At 42.3% G+C, this 23,151-nt stretch overlaps 2 protein-coding genes across 10 annotated transcripts in view; one reads left to right on the top strand and one right to left on the bottom strand.

Moving 5' to 3' along the window:
- Window positions 1–3,358, bottom strand: part of LOC117996854 (apoptosis regulatory protein Siva) — a 171,374-nt gene extending 168,016 nt beyond the window's left edge. The window contains exons 1-4 of one of the 2 annotated variants that reach the window (XR_011236628.1): window positions 3,139–3,358; window positions 2,904–3,058; window positions 1,931–2,082; window positions 1,085–1,201 (exon numbers count right to left, since the gene is read on the bottom strand). Coding sequence is in view for 1 of the 2 variants with exons in the window: in XM_034984991.2 (XP_034840882.1) it covers window positions 1,162–1,201; window positions 1,931–2,082; window positions 2,904–3,058; window positions 3,139–3,247 (456 nt within the window). In the remaining variant the exon portion in view is untranslated. Of the gene's footprint in view, window positions 1–975; window positions 1,202–1,930; window positions 2,083–2,903; window positions 3,059–3,138 lie in introns of those variants that run through there. The other variant, XM_034984991.2, reaches the window with a different exon arrangement.
- Window positions 3,359–3,571: 213 nt separating this feature from the next.
- The window catches only part of Sec16 (Secretory 16), a 35,280-nt gene continuing 15,700 nt past the window's right edge, over window positions 3,572–23,151 (top strand). For 2 of the 8 annotated variants that reach the window (XM_034984990.2, XM_069509891.1), the window contains exons 1-15: window positions 3,574–3,952; window positions 4,290–7,126; window positions 7,996–8,285; window positions 9,214–9,270; window positions 11,456–11,587; window positions 12,297–12,503; window positions 13,061–13,160; window positions 15,579–15,629; window positions 17,143–17,242; window positions 17,745–17,898; window positions 18,953–19,083; window positions 19,932–20,016; window positions 20,590–20,688; window positions 21,951–22,040; window positions 22,544–22,713. In XM_034984990.2, coding sequence (XP_034840881.2) covers window positions 3,872–3,952; window positions 4,290–7,126; window positions 7,996–8,285; window positions 9,214–9,270; window positions 11,456–11,587; window positions 12,297–12,503; window positions 13,061–13,160; window positions 15,579–15,629; window positions 17,143–17,242; window positions 17,745–17,898; window positions 18,953–19,083; window positions 19,932–20,016; window positions 20,590–20,688; window positions 21,951–22,040; window positions 22,544–22,713 — 4,584 coding nt within the window. In that variant the 5' untranslated portion in view covers window positions 3,574–3,871. Of the gene's footprint in view, window positions 3,953–4,289; window positions 7,127–7,995; window positions 8,286–9,213; window positions 9,271–11,455; window positions 11,588–12,296; window positions 12,504–13,060; window positions 13,161–15,578; window positions 15,630–17,142; window positions 17,243–17,744; window positions 17,899–18,952; window positions 19,084–19,931; window positions 20,017–20,589; window positions 20,689–21,950; window positions 22,041–22,543; window positions 22,714–23,151 lie in introns of all 8 variants that reach the window. The other 6 variants (XM_069509887.1, XM_069509886.1, XM_069509890.1 and 3 more) reach the window with 6 other exon arrangements.

Below are 23,151 nucleotides of genomic sequence, written 5' to 3'. Positions count from 1 at the left end.
AATTCAAGAACCAAAGACATTGTTTTCTCCACGAGGAGGTTTCCAGGCAACGTTCGAGATAATTTTTTTAATTGGAAACCTCCTCCTTGACATTGGCGGAATTATTGTAGACTACAAAACCGCAGTACAAAGAGCCATAGAGAAGAAAAGAAGGACTAAAATTGTACTTTTGACATAAAGTTAAAATGGCGCGTGAGAAGTTATTTTATATGATAAGAGATTTTTATAGACTAATAAGGTGCTGAGTTTACAGATAAGACGTGTTTGGAAATTGGATATATTTTTACTACTTAGTTGTATTTTTATAATTTTGTTGTTTGCACAAAGTATGGCTACTTATTGTGAATGTGTTTATTCATGTCCCAAGCAAGATCAACGCATATGTTTAGACTAAGGCAGTGGTCCGACCACCGACGATGAACGAGAAACGAGTAGAACTAGAAACTTAAACGAGTTGGCGATCAGCGGGAAGCGAGTGTGTAGTTTCGATAGTTTTGTCGCCGGGCTATAAGCGAGTGTGCAAGTACGACGAGCGATTACTCGCGCCATTCGCCTGCGGTCGCTCTGTCCTGTGAATAAACCTGCGCGCGCGTTACACGTGTTCAAGCGAGCGAGCATCGCTGAGCGAGTTTATTTTTGAAAGCTCGTCACTCAGCGACAAAACAAGTAAAGCGAGTCGTCGCCAACAGTGTGAACAGTCAGAGAGCAACTTTTGATATACACATCTCTTTCGTTTACACGGAATGTACATTTCTTGAGAGAAAATCGCCGATAGTTAGTCGTTTTCTCGCCGGCGGTCGGACCACTGCCGAAAGGTTGAACCCTGCTTCTGCAGTAACTTCCTCTTTTCAAGTTTTGCAACGCGACAATTTCTATCCATATTGTTGGTAGCCAGTTGTTATTAAATTAGGTAAATGTGCTACCATTTGTGTATATTTTGTACGAATATAATATAAAATTAATAAAACTATGAACAATATTGAAATGTTTTTTATTTATAGGATTTACATTAATTTATTAGGATATTTTAATTTTAATAGGCTTTTAGCCTCGTTCAAGAACAGTACACTAAAATTAGTATCACAATTATTTTAAAACTTAACATTAATTATTTCATTTGATCACATAACTTAAAATAACAAAAAAAAATGTAGTTTTTCTTCAACTGTAGCATGAAACGCATATTTCTGTACCCTCAGACCTGTAAGACAATATAATTTTCCAGTCAATCATCAGAGATAGTCTAACTCTAAGGTAAGGGTTACCACTGGATCAATTCCATCATGAAATGAAATGAAATCTTTTTATTTTTGCCAAATCTGAGTAGTAAATGACCGTACATACATGGATGGTCCCTTTCACATTTTGCCATTTATGTATGGCGTGCAAAATATGTGGTACTTACAATAAAAATAAATTGAAGAAAACAAATATAAATGACCACGACAGTAAAATTGGATTTTAGGAATCAAATCTCGGTGATCAACATAGAATGATAGCCACCAATGTCATTTGACATTTATTTTTAATCCATTTAAGGTTTTCTATGAAAAATTATTTCAATATCACTCAGTGGAGCAGCAATGTTGAACCAACCAATGTCAAAATATGAGCTTGATGGCTATTATAATTTAGCATTGAACACTGAGTTAGCTGATCACTCTGCTGATCAGTTGACAGTTCCTACTATAAGTTCCGCAAATTGCTATTGTGCTGGAACCATGTCTCATTAACATCGAAATGGCGTGATTTTGACGTCAGCCGACAAAAATATACCATCAACTCGAAACTTCAGTCTAACGCTGACGTCACTAAAATGGCGGCCACGCGCATTAGCAATTTGCGGGATTTATACATCCAATCAATTCTTTGCTTTTATGTATAAATATAAATTTAGATATATAAATATTAGATACAAATAGAATGTTACCCATTCAAGGAGCATTTAGAGCAGTACAGCAGCTGGCACACTGCACACTGTCGCTGGCACGCGGCACACAGCGCGCACTCACAGTAACCGCAGCTGCCCACCACCAGCCCTCTGCAGGAGCAGTGCTGTTCTGATGTGTTCTTTGCTGTGGCCTGTACGGTAACAGTAAGAAGACTATCTTCAGTCCTGCCAAATTTAGTTAAAAACAAGTTTTGGTACTGATTCCGAGCTTAGAGTATTTGCATCCTCTTCTTACTAAAGTAGTAAAAAAGGACAGTTTGACAGTTTTAAATTCTCAGAATAAGGACTGTTAGAAGTAGCCATATTGTGACACTGTTAGAGCGAGATAGCTAAATGCATTTAAGCTCTTGTTAGAACGTGCCAAAATGATTATGTTTTGTCCTACTCACCGTGGCCACTTTTTTTTGTTTGTCAAAATGTATTTGTACGTGAGTATTTGACAAACAACGTGAAGTGTAGAAGGAATGACATTTCACAAGTAAGAAAATCTGCTTGAGCGAGAGGGACTGAGGGGGCCACGGTAGTTGCAAATCTGGACATATCTGTGTTTAAATTAAATTTAAAGTCTTTAAATGGGTATAGATACAAATAATTCATGCTTTTTTAGCAATATTAAAAGGAAAAAGATGCAGATAGGTACTCTAAATTTAGTTTAGAGAAAGACAAGAGAATCGGCGCCAATATGCTACTAAGAAGAAGAGAGAAATAGATGACTATTTGCCAAAACACTGCTGTTTCAACATTTGTCACTTTTTAACATCTAGTCTAATGAGTTTAAAAATATACATAAATTCCATTTAAACAATATGTCAAGAAGAAGCCGTAAATATTTTATAATAATAATAAAAATCTCTGTACCAAATTTCGTCAAGATCGGTTATGCGGATGGGCTGTGAAAATCTAGCAGACAGACCCACTGCACATTTATACTAATATATTAGTATGTATTTACCAAGGTTCCAGAACGCAAAAGTCCACCATCCTTCCCAATAAACAGTTGCTTGAATTTCATGCCGCCTTTCTTGTCAGTGGAGCTGATGTCAGCGTATTGTAGGTCATGTTGCTGGCTTTTCTTTGCTCCCTGGAACAACAACTGCAATGTTTTCTCTGAAACATTTGTATCTAATATGTACAAGTTTAACACGACTCAAGAAAATGGAAAATTCTAACTATTTACCCCTATTTACCATAAACTATCTTTAACCTGTCCTCCTTGTTATTATATTGCTTCATTCCGATGTGTGTTTTACTTTGCTGTATATAATCTTCGATGTAAGGATTAGATCTTTTAGCCATTGTTTTTCGACTTCCTTCTTTGAAACTTTTTTAAAAAACTTATTTGTAGAAAAATGTAGAAAACAATAATTTGAATTTTGCAGTTGTTTTCTTTTTTGACAATGACAAACACAGACCGAATATGACAAACGTCCAAAATCCAACCATAAACTAGGCTTAATTTTTTCATGCTTGGTCGCTTGGTGTCACAGAAGAATAATCAACGAAGTAGTACTTGCAAATTCTTTGTAATCAAATGATTACCTACCTATTTTATGGTTCTTACCTGTGCTTACAATGTATAAATCACAGAGTACAGACCCACCCGAGGGTCGACCGTCGATAAAGTTCATTTTAGCCTGGCTACACTGCCAACAGGGCACCTTCGATCGATGTGTTGCTGTCAACAAATTTTTACGAATTATTACATAGAAAAGTAGTTAAATTAAATAATTTTTCAGAAAAACTATTCTTATCTCTTAGTAAACAGCTCAAACAGATATCAGTGGTTCATATGATGTTGTGAAACACATTCAGTGAAAGTGTTTTTCGTTGATTTCGTTCTGTGATAGTGACGAAGCTGTTTGTCGCAATCTAGCATATGTGAGGGATTCTTTCACGAATGTTACGTAAGTGGCGATAAGCATGTCGTGGATGAAGCGGCCGCAGGCTGGCGCGGCGCCGCCCCGGCCGGAGCTGCAGCCCCAGGCCTTCGCCGCGCCACAGGTGAGCAGGTTATGTCGACACGGACGTAAACAATGACGTGGTCCACTAATTACCTACCTGAATGTTTTGATAACATTTCTGCCAGCTTTTAAACAGCTGTATCTCTATACACTACAATATAATTATTTATTTACCTATTCTACAATCAAGTCAGAGCTTATATTATAGTAGTGGACATGTACTTAGGTACTGTATAAATTTAATGTTAGAAATGCCTGGATCTTAAATTAGAAAGTAACAAACTGTATTTCTTCACACATTGTTGAACATTTAATTCCGTTTTGTTATAAATTCTGCTTGTTTCTGTATGGTTTAGCAACAGCTTATTTGGTTTCAGCCGTATGGAAACCAGCAGAGTATGTACCCTAACTACCAAGGGGCACCTGCGGCTCAGCAACAGCAAATGTGGCAAGCACCGCAGCAGCAGCCACAGTACAACCCGCAGTACGGCCAGGTGTACCAGCAGCAGCCCTTCGTCAACAATTCCAATCAGTTCTTTCAGCAACCACAGCAGCAACAGCAGTACAATCAAAACTATACCAACCAGAACTTTGACAATGTGCAGCAAGGGTACCAGCAGAGTTACTATCATAATCAAATGCCTCAGCAACCTAATTTCACCCAAAACGAAAGCTCCGACACCTGGGAAGACAACTGGGGCTGGGGCTGGGAAGACTCCTCCAAGCAACAAAAGAGTGCCAACCAAGTCACTACCAACCAACCGTCCCCACAGACACAAGCTTTTAACAATGCTAATGTTATAGAGGAAAGTTTTGCCTCCACCCAAAATTGGAACTGGTCCATGGAAGATAAAAAGCAATCAGAATCCCAACAACTACCTGTACAAAATGTGCAGAAAAGTCTAGAACAGAATTTAGAAGCTGCAAACGTAGCGAACCATAATACAGGAAATGTTAGTGAAGCTAGTCCTCAGCAGAGTGTAGGCAATATCCCCGCACAGGACAATACAAACCAAGTTAAAAACTTAAGTGACAAAGAAGTGAAGGAACATTTACCTAACTTGGCGCTAGGGAAGCGTTTTCACATAGAAAATTTAACACCTCAGTGGTCCATAGAGTCTCAAATGTCACAGGATTCTAGCGACGGACCGCTCACCCAGTCGGAGGGCACGTACAGAAGTGAAAACCAATCTAGAAATTCTAGCAAAAGCAGTCCCGGACCAAACACTGATGCTTCCAACTTTAATTATTCTTTGTCTGGATTTAATGAAATGAGTGTCACAAATACTGAAACATCAAAACATACGGATGACTCCACAGCATCTAACATGCATAACAATAATAGGAGAGAAAGCTACGATGAATTAGCCAACTCTGTGCAAGAAATGACCATCAATAATTATGAAAACCGTGCAGTGGATGCCAACCGCCCGGTCCACAGCAGTGAAACTATAAGAGAGAACAAGCAACCAATAATGCAACCTATACCGTCCCTGTCTCCCGTTGTTTCTTCAGTGTCCAGTCAGTTTATCCCTCAACAGCATCCAATGTCCAGCCTCCCGTCAGTGGCCCACATGTCTCAAACCCCATCAGCACCTGCAATACCTCCAAGTTATGCTACACATCCGGCACAGACAGTACAACCCCCAACTAGTCTACCAGCTCCACCAACATCCATTCCCCCTACTAACCTACCACCTCCATCAATGGGTCCTCCCACTAACATGCCTCCTTCTTCATCAGCTCTGTCACATCCTCCTAATAATTTCCCACCATCTTCCAGTCAAAATCCTTTTAAAAGTGCTTCACCCTTTTCACATAAAAATCTTCCCAAAATATCACCTTTAAATCCTCAACCGCAGACGTTCTCGCCACAAGTGCCGAGCGCCAACCTAGCCTCGCCGGGCGTCGTCCTTCAGCAAGACAGAATCTCTTCAAGCTTCGGAGCTAATTTGGAAACCACGCCCGACAACTCGGAGAGACCTGATCAACCGCAAATGACGAATTATAGATCTATGCCTATTTCCCAACAAGTGCCCGAGAATTTAGAAATAGCGCCACAAAATGATAGAAATGAGTACTTGCAGACTGCACACTTATCCAGTGGGGATTATGGAGAAAACACTGATTTCAGTCGCAGCGTTCCTCCGCCGGGACCGAGGAGAATGGGAGTAGGACAACAGGAAGTGGAGTACAATCAAAGTCTAAACATATCGGGCGACGAACCTCCTCCCGGCCTGGCGCGGATGGTCCCCGGTCAGCAAAACGAAGTCGATAACTCCTACAACCAAGGGGGTGACGATGATTATATGGATCGGCAAATTGACGGCCAGCCGATGGACGACAGCGGCCGGCCGTACCGCCGAGCCGACGGCCAGCAGACGCCGGACTATACACAAGTTTCGACAAACCGGGGAAGCGATAGAAGGCCGGTGGGCCTCGACCGAATGGTGCCCGGGGAGCCCAGCAATGAGGAGTATCCACAGTATCAGACCAGTAATTTTGGTGGAGCAAACGAGCACAGAGTCGTGACCGGCGTAGACCACGACTATCCTATCGCAACCGATGCCGGCCCATCAGATATTCGTGAACAGAACGTCGACGGTTCGGACTACACCGAACCGACACCCAGAAATCCTTCACGGAGTGTGATCGGCGTTCGGGAAGCCAGCAACGCAACTTCGCCCGACTTTAGTCTGTCCGTCGACGATCAACAGAGAGAAATCACGATGGAAGGCGAAAACCTCCAGGACTTGAGTTCGGTATCGGCGGTGGACGTCCCGTTCTCGCGGGAAGCACCGTACGATGGATCGAACGCTAACATTGCGGATGCGACCAAAGAAAGACACGACCCCGCCGACACTGCCGAATATGAGATGAGTAACTCGCGAAGGCAGTCTCTGAATTGCGTCACTTCCGGGGAAGATTCCGGAAGAGATCGAGGTTTCAAAGCGTCTCCAAGGAAGGATAGGGATAAGACTAAGTCGAAGGATCGCGAGCGAGACAAGGAGAGGGACAAGGATAGAGGTCGGTACTCCCGCGGCGATAGGAAGTACGATCGCGAGCCGGAGAGGCGGGCCGGCAAGGAGGCGCCGCGCAAGGAGCGGCGGCGCGACGAGAGCCCCGACGCGCGGCGCGCGCGGCGCAGCACGCGCAGCCACCGCTACGAGACCGAGGACACCGACTACTACAGCGACCGAGAGAGGGAACGCAGGTGACACTCACTTTTCTTACAATTTTTAATAAAAACTGTAAAAAGATATTTTAAATAGCCATATTATAAATGCGAAGCGGTATTTGTTTGTTGGTTTGTCCTCCAATCACGTCGTAACGGATTGACGTGTTTTTTTGCATGGGTATAGTTAAAAACCTGGAGAGTGACATAATTTAGTCCTGGAAAATCAAAGAGTTCCCATTGGACTTTTTAAAACCTAAATCCATGTGGACGAAGTCGCGGGTATCGGCCAGTAAAGATTATTTTTATAGAAAACTGTATATGATAAGAGACAAGATTAACCAGGTTAATTTATTGTTGTCATAAATCATTAGGTTAATCGGAAATACAGATATCTGTAAAAAATGCAATTTCAGCTGGAATTCTAAAGCCTGTGCCTAGGTACTTATGTTTTAAAATTTCCATTAAAAAAAAATGACATACAAAGTTTTGCCCTTCAAGTCTTGCTTCTTTAGAAGAAAGAAGAATATAATCAGATGCGGTTATGTCTGGACTATATGGAATGAACCTTTCGCTCCTAACTATTTAGATAAGACCATCAGTTAATCAGTTTAAGCTTTTATACTATATATACTATATATATAGCTGATGCCCGCGATTTTCCGGGATAAAAAGTAGCATATGTCACTCACCAGGTCCTTAACTATACCCATGCAAAAAATCACGCCGATCTGTTGCTCCGTTGTGACGTGATTGAAGGACAAACCAATAAACCAATTTCGTTAAAACTGTTTGAACGGATTGGCCGTGAAAAGCTAGCAGACAGACAGACACACTTTCGCATTTATAATATTGGTATGGATTTATAAATTTCACTAGGTAAATGAATCAAATGTTACTAATTCCAGGCAGCACAGAGAGGGTTCATACACATCGTCGAAGCCACCGCGCGACGACAAGGAGCGTCGCTACGACGACCGCGGCGAGCGAAGTGAGCGCAGGCGACACGCCACCCTGGAGCGCGACCGCCGCTACGACGACGAGCGCACGCGCCGCAGCGACCGACACCGCGACCGCGACCGAGACCGCGACCGCGACCGCGACCGCTTCGAGCATCGCTACAGGGACATAGACCCGAGGAAGTACGCCTCGCTCAGAAGAAACAAGGACTATAAAGATGACGACGAACGAAGAAAAGGTCAGTGCGCATATTGTGGCCAATTCCATTGTAGGTACACAGTCTCTAAACTAAACTAAAATGACAGGTCTAAATATATTACTATCCCTTTCACAATACTACCTGCAGAAAAGGATAGCACAAGATTTAGGTACTCTAACAAGATGTCGAAGCATTTTCTTTCTTTTCTACTCTCTCTGTGTTGTGAGATATGAGACTATTAGTTCCTGATGTGTGAAGCACTTTGTGCCGTATTTAGGTCCCCACACCAAATGTCTGTCAAGAAACTTCGCTTTAAAAAAATACAGCCAAAGTTAAAGTTAAAGTTTTGAAAGCAAAACTGATACAGAATTGGCGCATAGTATAGTAGGTTGCAATGCTTGCTTTGCTCAGATTAAAATTATCATCAAGAGCTATTGGGCATATGGAGATTAGATAAATACAGATACTTTTTGACCAGTATCATGATCTATCTAATCTAAATCTAAATATACAAAAGGTGACTGACTGACTGACTGACTGACTGATCTATCAACGCACAGCTCAAACTACTGGACGGATCAGGCTGAAATTTGGCATGCAGATAGCTATTATGATGTAGGCATCCGCTAAGAAAGGATTTTTGAAAATTCAACCTCTAAGGGGTTTGAAATTTATGTAGTCCACGCGGACGAAGTCGCGAGCACAAGCTAGTGTAATAATAAGTGTAGAGATGTGGCAGTTATACCATCCTGGAATTAGATTAATTTTGCCTGATGCTGAAGTTATTTATTTGTTCCACCAACACCCTCGCATTCAAATTCCGAACGTGCATTGCGACTTTGTTATGACTCGCACTTGGCCAGTTTTTTAAATGGATTGAATAGGGGTTATGACCCTCAGCAATGAAGAGTCCTATAGAGAGAAAGAGAGCGTTGAGAGAGATGCTATATAATGTTTTGTTTTGCAGTTGTAACGTTCAGTGGTTCGGCCAAGTCTGATAGGAGTAGTAGTAATATGGGCGAAGGTACCTCCCACTCCTTGTGACTGTGTGACGCAATGTACAGACCCATTAGGGCGGATACATACTTGAAACACGCGACGCGAACCCATGCCTCTTGTCATGTGTTAAGTCAAATCAAATCTTAGTATTTTCTATGGCCTAGTATACAACTAAAGACTTAATAATTTTAAATACATATCAAAATTGCGTAACCGGTAGGAATCGAACCTGCATCTTTTGGGTTCGCGCCCGATGCCTTGACGTCCCCCTGCCCTCGAGATGAGAGAAAGAATGTAAACAAACTATCAACGTTATTGCTTACGAGAGATAAGGACAGAGATAATAATTATTATCTAACATGATTGCGTACGAGAGATAAAGAGATAATAATTGTTATCTCTGATTATCTCTGTTCTTATCTCTCGTAAGGAATAACGTTGATAGTTTTCTTACATTGTTTCTCTCATCTCATTGGCCTTACTTTACAATAAATTTGGGCAATATGGTAAAACTGTTGTGTGTTTGATATATTTTAATCTAAATATATAAAAGGAAAGGGTGACGGACTGACTGATCTATCAACGCACAGCTCAAACTACTGGACATATCGGGCTGAAATTTGGCATACAGATAGCTGTTATGACGTAGGCATCCGCTTAGAAAGAATTTTTGCAAATTCAATTCAATCAAAAATCAATTCAGTGAAATAGGGGTTTGAAATTTGTGTAGTCCGTAGTTGTGTGGACGCTATCGGGTTAGCACGGGGGCTGTGCGGATGTGCGGGGCGTCTCCACCCCGATTGCCATTTCGACTTGTCGCATACTATATACCTATTTATATTTCTATGAACTAAGAGTTTTCTCTTCTTTCATTTGAGATACCACTCCATACTGCAAAATAAAAATTCTGAGGCCTCCACTTTTTTGGATTTAATATCTGCCATATTGATTTTGCTCATCTATAATATAAAAATGAATCACTAAATGTGTTGCTGATGGCAAATCTCGAGAACAGCTGAACTGATTTCGCTAATTCTTTTTTTGTAATATTCCTTGAAGTACGAGGATGGTTCTTACGGAGAGAAAAATTTAATCGACTGTTTGTTGGGCGGAACGAAGTTCGCCAGGGCAGCTAGTATAATATAAATAATTGTCCATCTAAATCGGTTCAGTAGCTAAGGCGCTGTATTGGATCATATTACTACGATTTTATTTCATCCAAAACTCGACGAGTTTCATATGGTTGCGGCGCGTGTTTCAAGTGTGTTTCCACCCTTACACTGGCTAATTCACATTCTGCATTCCATCGATAGCTTCTTAATCCGCATCAGTGTTACATGAGAGACAATATTATGCTAAAGTTATCATTTGTTATGCATGCCACAGCCCACATGGTTTGAGGCAGTTTGAACTTACACAACCAAAAGTTTTGCGCGACCAGAATCATTGAAAGATACCTACTTAGTTTAAAAACACTCAAAACATTGCTGTGATACTCTAGTGGTTAAGACGTTCGCTTTGTATTCGGGAGGTTCGGGGTTCAGTCCCGGGCACGCAACTCGTAACTTTTCGGAGCTATGTGCGTTTTAAGCAATTTAATATCACTTGCTTTAACGGTGAAGGAAAACATCGTGAGGAAACCTGCATGCCTGAGAGTTCTTCATAGTGCTATCAAAGGTGTGTGAAGTCTGCCAATTCGCACTGCGCGGTGGACTAAGCATGGCCAAATCCTTCTCATTCTGAGAGGAGACTCGTGCTCAATAGCGAGCCGGTGATGGGTTGATGATGATGATGACTCAAAACATACAACTGATATGTATACGCTTAAACCACACCATAGTAATAAGTTTAACTAACAAGAAAACAAAAGCATTAGGTACAAGATGGCTATAATCATCGATTTGATATAATCAATTTCGAGAAATTCATGTTTGATGGTTTTTTTTATTTTTTAAATTGTATGGTCGCATGTCGCTTGTAATTATATGCTTCATGTTATTTCTTTAATGGAAAATTATGTATGAATCACGAAATTATATTAAAGTAAAAAAAAAATGTACAGATAAGATTCGAGTAATGTCAGGTTTGCAGCAGAAAGCAGACTAACTAACTTCTCTTAAAGTTTAAGTTTGAGCAAAAATATAAAGGGAATTATTAATTATTCTAAAGGGGATAGGGGTAACTTTTGTATACAACAAGTTGGTTGGCAGGCGAGGCGTACTCTTCGGGCTCCCGGGCGGGGTCTCGCGAGGCCACGGCCACGGACGAGGAGGCGGAGGAGCCGCGGCGCCGCGCGCACCGGGACCAGCGCCGCAGGCATCGATATCACCACTACTATGAAGGTACGTTCTTTGGCCTGAACTTGTGTTTCATCATCATCATTATCAACTGATAGGCGTTCATTGCTGGGCACAGGTCTGTTTTAGGGACGACAGTATTGCGCTGCCGTGTGCCGTCATCCAGCGGCTGACTGCGACTCGTTTGATGTCATCTATCCACCTACAGTGCGACAAGGCTCTCTTGGCACTTGAATGACATTGACAGGGGGGCGCTGTTGGAGAACAAAGGCTTAGACTATTAAAACAAGAACAAAGGGGATGCTTGACGACAACGTTAGTTCCGATTTTCGCCACGCGCCAAGATAGCCTTGTGGCACTGTAGTGGGTATTCTTCCAACGCTGCGCTTTCTGGTTCGAGGTAGCCCTTCTAGCATTGAATAGGCATCTTCTAGGCAAGCGCGCTCCAAGCCTACCAAGCATAAGCCTATCACACAAAAAAAGAAAAAACTTGGATCTCCAACGTCTATCGGTTTTTCTATGTTCCCTGCCTTTGCCATTTCAGCTTCGCAACCCGCTAAGCTTTTTCGGTAACTCTGGTTATGCGGATCTCCTCATTCCTGATTTGATCTCGTAGAGCAACTCCAAGCATAGCTCTCTCCATTGCCCGTTGATTGTTTGAGCTTTCTTATGAGGACTTGTACTTGCCGGTTAATGTCGCTTCTATTTTTTGGGTTTTTCGTTTGAGAATAGAGTATTTCCCGTATCCTCACAGGCTACGAGGCGACGGCAGCGGCGGGCGTGCCCGGCGCGGCAGTGGGCGCCGGCACGACGCGCGCGGGCTGGGACGAGGCGCTGGAGGCGCAGCGGCGACAATACGAGTACTACGAGCGACTGCGCCGCACCGATCCCGCGGCGTACATGCGCCTCTACAAGCAGCTGCTCAACCCGGGGCTGTACGGACACGCCGCGTATGCCGACGGTGAGTGACGTAGCACGGAGTACATGGGCGTCGTCCTAATACAACGCGGTTACGCGAACATCGCGCGAGTCAGCGATGCGACAATCGCGTGCCTGCGTCAAATAGAACGACAATACGTGATCATCGCGCGAATGCCAATTAAGACACCTAGATGACGCGTTCGTACGAGTAAAATTCGAGCGAACTTGCGATGGTCGCGTAATCGCGTTGTAGGTATTTGAACAACGCTTTACAAGTACAGAAGATTTACTCCACAAAGATATCAAGTATACGTATGCTTTCGGTAGTAGCATACGTAGTACCCTAATAGCTTCTAATTGTTTCACTTCTGTCGGCAATTCTCACTGAATGCCAATTTTTTTTATTTGACTTAGGATTAACTGATTAACCGGACTGAATCGGATTGAACTGCACTGTTTTGGATCAGTCCAGTTCATTTGGGTAAAAATTACTTGCATCGAAAAATACGTAGAAATTTCGCTTCGGTCCCCCGTGCCAGTGTGTTTTCGCGCCCCCTAACGGCGCGGCGGTAAAGAAGTTTCACTTGAATACTTCAGTTCCAGGCTACGGCCAGCTGGGCTACGAGGCCCGCGCGGAGGAACGCGGCAGCGTGCACTCGGGCCGCTCCAGCGCCAACGGCCTCAAGCCCGTCGACACGTAAGTGTCACACACACACACACGCAACACGCACGCACCACATCACAGCACGTACACGCAACACGCACGCACCCTGCCCACACGCAAAGCTGTGTTACCTCGGAGCAACATTGCGGCATGTTACTCTATAGTCGACGCATTTTAAACTGAGTCGTCGAGTTATCTGTCTGTTTCGCTCGCACTTACAGGTCGCTGGCACCTACGACCTGTAAGTGTGATCGAAACAGACAGATAACTTATACTAGATAATTAGAATATTGCGGTACTACAGTAAAATAGCCTTAGCTCATCCGTATTCAGTTTGCAAGTAAGCAAAAAACGGCTTACATAAAAAACACGAATACGAATCGAATACGGATGAGTACACAAACGCCCTTAGAGTGGTTAAGAAGTAAGTCTTCTAGTCGAAGAGACTGGGATTCGTTCCCGGGCACGCACCTCCAACTTTTCGGAGTTGTGTGCGTTTTAAGCAATTAAATATCGCTTGCTTTAACGTGAAGGAAAACTTCGTGAGGATCAATACTATCACATATTTTATATTATTTGAAATTGACATCTTGCATATTCATTTTGTATTTATTTTTGTAGTAAAGTTTGATAAAAACTTTATAATTTTCTTTTTTTATACACGCTGAAATTGTAATGGTGGTTTTCCCGAAGCAAAATGATTTTCTCATGGTATTACAATCGATTTATAAATATAAAAAGATATTAGTGTCATAAATGTCAAATTTACAATCGAGAACACAAAACTCGAATGAGACCTCGAACCAATAGTAAATACCGCGTGTGTGCAGACTCCGTATCACTATACGCGAGAACTTATTTTGCTCTAAACTTTTTCGCTTTATTGGCAGCGCGGTTCGAGTAGATTGTTAATTACTATTGTTTCTCACACTTTCGAGTTGTTTTTTTTTTTAATTTATTTCAAACAAAAACATTATAATTTTTTAAGTTTATATTGATGTTTCGATAGTACTACTGAGGGAAAATCGTTCTGCCGCGGGAAGACAACCACTAAAATTTCAGCGTATATTTTGTATTCTACTAAAATCAAACTTTGCTGTAATACATTCATTAAGTATATATTATTCATTATCATGGTTTGCACCATGGGATTTTTGGAGTCAATGGATTTACGACGCTTTGCTGTACATATTTGATTTTGTATCCAGACAATGATTTTTGTTTTTTAATTTTATTTGTAACTTTTTTTAAATAATGAAAAGTGGTACAGTATGGATACAAAAATATTTTGGATTGTAAATTGTATTGCGTTCATTACCGTAACTGAAAAGTATTAAAGGTTTGACTTATCACACCTGTATTTTTATGCAACAGTCTACCAACATGAACATGTCTTTGGATACAGTTTAGTTTACATATAAATGGATTGTTGGGTTTAATATGGGATTTTACATCTCACCAACGTTTGATAGAATTCGAGTGTCTGAACACAATAACGTCAGAATTGCAACTAGATGGCGCTATTCAATCGATAAGATTTCATGACGTAGTCCCGAACAAATGTACCACCGACAGTACTCGCACTAACAGAGTTTCTGCGATCTGGACTATATATAGAAGTTTCAAGATACAACCGTCGGCCCAGCTGGCGCTACCGAGCACAACCAACCGCTCGGTGGGAGATCTCCCTCACCACTCCCGTACAGAGTAAAATGGACCTAAAGTTCCTTGATTTAAGTTAATATTACATTACTGCCCAAGTTTCCGCTTGGAGCGTTGGCTCTGGCTGTAGATGTATAGACGAACATGAGCGTTAAACAAGGCAGTTTGGGTCTGTTTTACTTTAACGCTGAAGTCAAGTGAAGAACCTACCTACGGAAACAACGCTCAATGTAGTTTAAGGTAGCTCAGTTCGGTGCTTTCTCCATACAAACGTAGGAGGGAAAATACAACAATATTCGATATTGTACGCACAAAACTAAGAATTATATCGATTCATCTCGTCATTATCTAGGTTTATTGATATATAAAATATTGAAAAAAATATTGATTTAAAAGTTACGAGGCTCAAAAGATTCCTATTTTAACACTAAATTAATGACAACTTTGGGCGTAAATAAATAAGATTAGGGATATGAAATTTCTAAAACAATTTATCATTAGACGTTGTTTATTTATTCATTAGTTGAAATAACTTTACTTTGCAAACATAAATTCAGCAGTTTTTTCTCAAAAATACTTTTCCTAAACCCTTTTCGCGCGCTTGATTTAAGTGAAAATCATCGTGCCTCTCAACTTTCTCATACAATGTCAAGTGAAAAGCAAACATGTTACCTACTTGCGCTGTCAATTTCGGTCCTGCGTCCTGCGTCACCTTAAGTTACGGTAATGAAGGCATGGCGCTTATTGCACTGCGTGCGTGTCAGCGTGGTGACCGTGTGCTCGGTGTAGGTACTACGGGCGCCGCGACGCCGCCTCGCTGCGCACCGACTTCTCCGACAGGTATGCGCACACCACCACACACTATTACAGATCAAACTGTGAAGGTCAATTTTTAGCTGAAAACGAAGGTTTTATTAGGGTTCCGTAGTAAACAAGGAACCCTTATAGTTTCGCCATGTCCGTCCGTCCTCGGTTAATCTCAGAGACTGTTAGTGCTAGAAATCTGTAATTTGGCATGGGTATAAATATTAATCACGCCGACAAAGTGGTGAAATAAAATTTTGATAAATATTTTTTTTTAGGGTAGCTCCCCTACGTAAAGTGGGGATGAATTTTTTTTTTCTCGTCTACCCCATAATGTGGGGTATCGTTGAATAGGTCTTTAAAAATACTGTAGGTGTGGAAACATCATTTTCGATTTCTAGATCCGTTTGTAAAATATGATGTTTTAAAGTGCTAATTTTTATAAGAGTCAAGTGTCGCCCCCTCTATCAGCCAAATGGTAGTATATAGGAACGTGAAAAAATTCACAGCAGTAGTATATATAATCAATTTTAAAGGAAAACTATCATAGCTAAGTAGGGTTCACAGGTTAAGGAGTTATATCTGTTTTTCGAGGAATGTGACTACGGAACCCTGGACTGCGCGTGGCCCGCCACGCACTTGGCCGGTTTTTTATTATAATGAGGAATGACACATATGATATTCCGGCTAAAAATATTAAATTGCATTTCGTGTGCTGCTAAGGCGTTTCATATTTCAATATTATACTATTTGACCTCGGTTTGCCTCTGCACTAAATTTCGTTTGGTTTGATTTTGATAGGTATCCTAAGTAACGAATTCATTCGAATGAATTGTTTACTGCAAATATCTGATTATTTACAAAGTCGTTTCATTTCGTCACTCATCATTCATCAACTAAAGTAAATATTAACAATTTAGTTTGCATGTGTTCGTATCATTTCAGTGCATTTTATATGGGTTTTGAATTTCACAACTGCTTTATAGCTTTTAAATAAAGCGTCAGTTTTAGCTTTTGGCAATTTGGAAAGACGGTAAAGTATGGATATATGTATAAACTAAAAACGGTGTTTGTAAATTAGGACAAAATTTAAACTAACAAAATCTTTATTTGCCAGTCGGCATATTTAGTTTACAATTAGTTTCAACAATACAATCTACAGTACGCGGCCGAAAGTAATGTACATCGACCTTTAAAATGACATTTCGGCTTTGTAGAGCGTTGTCTCTGTCACTCATTCCTATATGACGTTTTGTCGGTCTCAACGATAGGGACAACGTTCAACAAATCTGCTAACTATCCTTCTAAAGGTCGATATGCATTACTTTCGGCCTGTTTATAATTGCGTGCACCGTTGCGACGTGATTGAATGACAAACCAACAAACAAACACACTTTCGCATTATAATAAGGGTACTGATTCAATTAAACTTTTACTTTTGAATCGTCAAATGCATCTACCACTGGTTCGGAATGCCTTTAATGCCTATATGAATGCCCTTAGTGCCTGTATGGGTCCTATAATGTGTGTGTCTGTGTGTGTGTGGTAGGGAGCTGACGACGGACATGTCGCTCAACTTACACTTGGAGGAGTCCACGGCGCGCTCCGAGCGTATGACTCCCTTCAAGTACTCCACCGCGCATGTTAAGGTATGTCACCCTTTCTACTATTCTTTCATCCTCAAGAGCCTCAATAGCTCAACGGGTAAAGGAGTGGACTGAAAACCGAAAGGTCGACGGTTCAAATCTCGCCCGTTGCACTATTGTCGTACCTACTCCTAGCACAAGCTTGACGCTTAGTTTGAAAGGAAAGGGGAATAATAGCCATTTAACATGGCTAATATTCTTTAAAAAAAAACATCGCCGGCTATTTTAATGTCACCTTTAGGTCAAGAGAGGTCAAGAGAGTGCATCATCACTTGCCAGTAGGTTAGCAGATTGCAGCCTAGCGGTAGTCAGACAGAGACAACGCACTATGAAGCCGAAATCTCTTTCTAAATAGATGTACAGTATTTCCTGCCGGGTACTGTAACTAGCATGGATTTTAGACACTCACCGTCAATTAAGCTTAATGTCTAGATATTTATGGTAGATGCCTTAACAGTTCTGCTTTCTGTTTCTAGTGGTTCTAGTTAATGTTGTGTTATCCCAGGGTGCCCTGAGCGCGCGCGCGCTGGTGGTGGTGCGTGCGGGCTACCCGGTGGACGGGCGCGCGGCCGCGCTGTCCGTGCTGCCGCTCACACAGCTGCTGCAAAGGGACCCGCTGGCGGCCGAGCTGGCTGCCTACCCGGGACCCCTGCTCAAGGGTGAGTGACTACGGAACAACAGCTAGTTCTTTTTCTAAAAACCCAAAAAAAAGTTTCTGGAAGATATCAAATTGACGAAGTTCTTTAAAAACATTTTACCGCAGGAACCATTATGTATATTCTTCTTCTTTCTTCTTTGGAACTGTGCACTTGTGCAGGTCTTTGAGTTCCCTGTATCACTTCGCCTGACTCCGATCCAATGTGATCGCTACCAGTTTTACAGTTCCGTGCCTGTTTCGGCCCCTACTTGTCCCCCTAAGGGAGCCCGGGTCCTGGGGCCCATGAGCAGGACCGCACTCGGACAAGCTAGAGGCAGGGTCGCACTAAGAACCAGTCGGCTGATCGCTCTGTGGAGGCGTTACCCTCTTGTAGATGTCGAGTCTCCTAGCGCTTTGTCGCGGCGTACGTGAAACTGTATGAAATAAACAAGCGAGTCGAGTTCACGAGTGGACTCGAAGCCGAGCCGACCGGCTCAGACCAGCGGTGCGCAATCGCTCCTTATCTATATATATAAAAGGAAAAGGTGACTGACTGACTGACTGACTGATCTATCAACGCACAGCTCAAACTACTGGACGGATCGGGCTGAAATTTGGCATGCAGATAGCTATTATGACGTAGGCATCCGCTAAGAAAGGATTTTTAAAAATTCAACCCCTAAGGGGGTGAAATAGGGGTTTGAAATTTGTGTAGTCCAAGCGGACGAAGTCGCGAGCATAAGCTACTATGGTCATAAAAGACTGCACTCACGTTTTTGAGCGTGAACAGTGCCAATACTTGTGGCTGCCAGGTATTGGCACTGCCTGGCTGGAATTAGGGTAGGTACGATGTGTTTCCCCAAGTGAATGCTACGATTCGGAAACAATAGAAAAATGTAAGTATAATAATAATAATAAAAATATATTTATTTAAGAAAAAATATTTACAGGTTACAACAAATTCAGGTATAATCATAAACTCGAAGCTTGAGTTTTTGCGTATACCGAAGTAATGTCAGAAAATGTTTTGTTTCACACTTGTGATGCTCACAAAGCTCAACGGTTGTCGATATCAGGTGTGACCCACAAGAAGAGCGTGGTGGAGTACTGCGTGCGGCGCGCGCGGGACGCGGCGGGCGCGGGCGCGGACGCGGCGGGGCACGCGCTGCTGTGGGAGCTGCTGGCGCTGCTGCTGCGGCAGAACGGGGTGAGTTCCGACGGTTAACGACAAGAGTGCTCTCCATGATCGCTGCAAGAATAGAATAGAATAGAATGTTTTTTTTTATTCATGTAAACTTTTTAAAAGTGCTTATGAATAGTCAGGTAGTTTTAATTTACCACTGGTTCGGAATGCCGTTCCTACCGAGAAGAACCAGCAAGAAACTCGGCGGTTGCTCTTTTTAATTTTTCAATTTACAATGTTATTATACCGTACTATACAAGCCATTGCAGCCCCGTGCATTGCTGGAGCGAGTCAAATCCAAGCTTTTTTATCGTTTACATAGTCTGCGACTGTATAATATGCTTTTTTTAGGAGCATACTTTTAACACATTTTTTAAACTTGTGTAAAGGCAAGTCGAGCGTGGCCACAACTCTAATCAACATTTACGCAGACTCAAGGGTGAGATGTCGTACATCTCGCTCTTGAGTATGTCTCGCGTGTTTTGACAACGCAATACAACGTTTGGTATTAAGGCCAGACCGCATTACAGAGGCGCGTCGCTTTGCGTCACAATCTTAAACATGAAAGGAAAAGCTGACTGACTGACTGATCTATCAACGCACAGCTCAAACTATTGCACGGATCGGGCCGAAATTTGGCATGCAGATAGCTGTTACGACGTAAGCATCCGCTGAGAAAGGATTTTTGAAAATTCAACCCCCTAAGGGGGTGCAATTTGTGTAGTCCACGTGGACAAAGTCGCGAGCATAAGCTAGTATTCTATATGCAGCGACGCGCAGCAACACGCTGTGCAGCGCCGCAGTAATGCAGTCCGGCCCTTGCGTGCTCATTGCGCAGGTACTTAGGTGACGGGTGTGTTTTGTTGTGGCAGGTGGTGGTGGGCGCGGACATCGCGGAGCTGCTCATGAAGAACACGAAGGAGTTCGAGTACAGGATCTCATCCTCCAGGAACACTGGTAATGCTTGCTTTCTGCTTACTTTTTCTTCTAAATATATATGAAGTCGGTTAAAAAGGAAAAGGTGTCTGACTGACTGATCTATCAACGCACAGTTCAAACTACTAAACGGATCGGGCTGAAATTTGGCATGCAGATAGCTATTGTGACGCAGGCATTCGCTAAGAAAGGATTGTTGAAAATTCAACCCCTAAGGAGGTGAATTAGGGGTTTGAAATTTGTGTAATCCACGCGGACGAAGTCGTGGACATAAGCTAGTCATCCTATATAGATTATCTATTTTGTCGGGTTCTCTACCCGAAGGGTGCCCACGGGACCCTATTACTAAGCCTTCGCTGTCTGTCAGTCCATCCGTTTGGAAAGAAAAATCCCTACAGATTTTACTTTTTATTCATTACTAGCTAACGCTCGCGACTTCGTCTGCATGGACTACACAATTTTTTTTTCAGTAAATTTTTATTTGATACCATGCGTGTCACCTCCATTTACAATTTTGCTCGTGTATTTTACTGAACTACAACTAAATATTATAAGTTTGCTTTTTTGTGATTAATATTTTGGTATGTTGTACAGAAAGTTGCGGGTCTCCACAATCAGGCGGTGTTGCCGGTGAGGAGGAGGAAAGAGAGATCTCCTCCCCTCCACTCGACCACACACTCCCTGAGACAACACGTTAGTACCATTTTACCTAACTAACTAACCATATCCATACTCTTTAAACTTATACTAATTCCAAATTATAAATGCGAATGTGTCTCTCTGTTTGTCCATCTGTCTGTCTACTATGAAAACCTGCTAGCTTTTCGCAGCCCATTCGTTTAAGGCGAAATGGGATTGAAGTTGTTCACGGGTGCTCTGTAAGACGCGTTGCGGGCGACTGACGGGTACGGGGGCGTAAAGTTGCACGCTTTTTGTAAATATTTATATTTAAAATTCTATGTGCTCTGTAACCATAAAATAATACCGTAATCCCTTAGTGTATCGTCAGCTATAAGACCTACCTGCCTGCCAAATTTCATGATTCTAGGTCAACGGGAAGTACCCTGTAGGTTTCTTGACAGACAGACAGACAACAAAGTGATCCTATAAGGGTTCCGTTTTTCCTTTTGAGGTACGGAACCCTAAAAATAATAAAAATATACTAAAGATCCAAAATTGTGTTCTATAAGAGCTTAGAATTTTTGGAATCGACTACGCAAAGTATCAATATAGGCCTGTCCGACCTAAGGTAAGAATGTCTATGTGTGAGTGCAGATTACGGTGCCATTGTGAGTACACGCACACATTTAAAACGAGAGCTGAAACTCATTGGGGGCGGCTTAGACTACGGACTCTTAAACGTTGAACGTAAATACTAAATAGGCTACTTTTATCCCGGAAAATCAAAGAGTGCAAACGGGTTTTTTAAACCTAAATCCACGTGGAAGAACTCGTGGACATCAGGTAAAGAGATAGTTGACATCAGGAGACGGGATACAGACTACTTTTCTGAATTCCCGCGGGATTTTAAAAACAAAGCTTATATTCTTATATAAGAAGGAAGACACAGCCGGAGGGCCCAAAAAAACTATTACTTTATAACTACTTTATTAAAATAAAATTAAAACTAATTTACAATACTAAATTTTGGATTTAATGCTACGCGATGTAACAAAAGAATGAGAATGAATTTTGGACGTTTACAATAATTAAAGAAAACTCCAATTTGGGTCGCCATGTCGCAATAGCTGACGCTGCCACTCGTGTCTCTAGCAATATCGTAGAGTCAGCGCTCCACTTAGGGCTATGCGATATAGAGTCAGCGCTTCACCTACAGCTATGCGATATAACTCGCGTGAAACGAGATCGCGGCATCATCTAGTAAAAAATAATAGTTGAAACTGAAACTGACGTAAAAATGAAAATACATATGTTGATATGGTTGTTGTTTTCAGTGCAACAAGAGGAGCCGAGGGTCGACGAGCGAGAGGCGCTGGATCGGTTCCGGGAGTACCTTATCTACGGCAACCGACAGGAAGCTCTAGGTTAGTTGTTTTGTCTATCCCTAGATTCTAGGAAATATCCTCCCCCTTTTTAGCAGGGAAAACAGACCCCGGATGGGTTCGAAACTAGTCGGGCTAACGTCGACTTAACACGTATAGCCGGGTGTGATATATATGTTTACACAACTCCTTCACAAGTTAAAAAATTCTGGCGACCCCCAGGGTCTTGATAAAACTATGTCATTCATTCAAAGACTTTGTATTTAATTTTCTGATCCTTATTATATTCATCGAAAGTCAAGAAAATTAAACCCGTAGAGAAAATCTTATAAATTTAGCGTCTGACGGCATTATGCTAAAACGGGTTTAATTCTTCTGAAGGAAGAGAAGATCGGACCCCGCCCACTCTGATTCAAGGTATTTCGTGTTAATGTTTACAAGCAATCTCTCTGCCAATGTGCTTTCTAGCAAGCCATAGCAATAATAGCTATAATAAGCTAAATAAGCAATGTTTCTGAGTTAGCGACGTGTGATCTGTCGTGCAGAGTGGGCGATGCGCTGCGGGCTGTGGGGCCACGCGCTGCAGCTGGCGGCGCACGGCGAGCGACGCGCGCGCGCCGCAGTCTGCGCGCGCTTCGTGGCGTCGCTGCGCGCGGCCGACCCGCTGCACTCGCTGTACGCCGCGCTCGCGCACCGCGCGCCGCCCGCCGCCACCGTGAGTTACCTTCGCTGCTTCTGATAACAGGCAGATTAAGGTCTTACAATTCACTTTGTAGGAGTCTGTAGTCAAAAACGGAGGTCGGGGGTTCGATCCCGGGCACGCACCTCTAACTTTTCGGAGTTATGTGCGTTTTAATTAATTAAATATCACTTGCTTTGACGGTGAAGGAAAACATCGTGAGGAAACCTGCATGCCCGAGAGGTCTCCATAATGCTCTCAAAGGTGTGTGAAGTCTACCAATCCGCACATGGCCAGCGTGATAGACTATGGCCAAAACCCTTCTCACACTGAGAGGAGACCTGTGCTCTGTAGTGAGCCGGAGATGGGTTGTGTAAAAAACAAGAAACTCTAATTTCGTCCAGTCTCGTCTTTGTCAGGAATCTTTAAAGTATCTTAAAATTAAAAAAATATAGATTTCCTAAACATGAAAAG

Source organism: Maniola hyperantus, chromosome 4, assembly GCF_902806685.2.
Source record: "Maniola hyperantus chromosome 4, iAphHyp1.2, whole genome shotgun sequence".
In the NCBI taxonomy this organism is placed as follows: Eukaryota; Metazoa; Arthropoda; class Insecta; order Lepidoptera; family Nymphalidae; genus Maniola; species Maniola hyperantus.
This window is presented reverse-complemented; position numbering and strand designations above follow the sequence as displayed.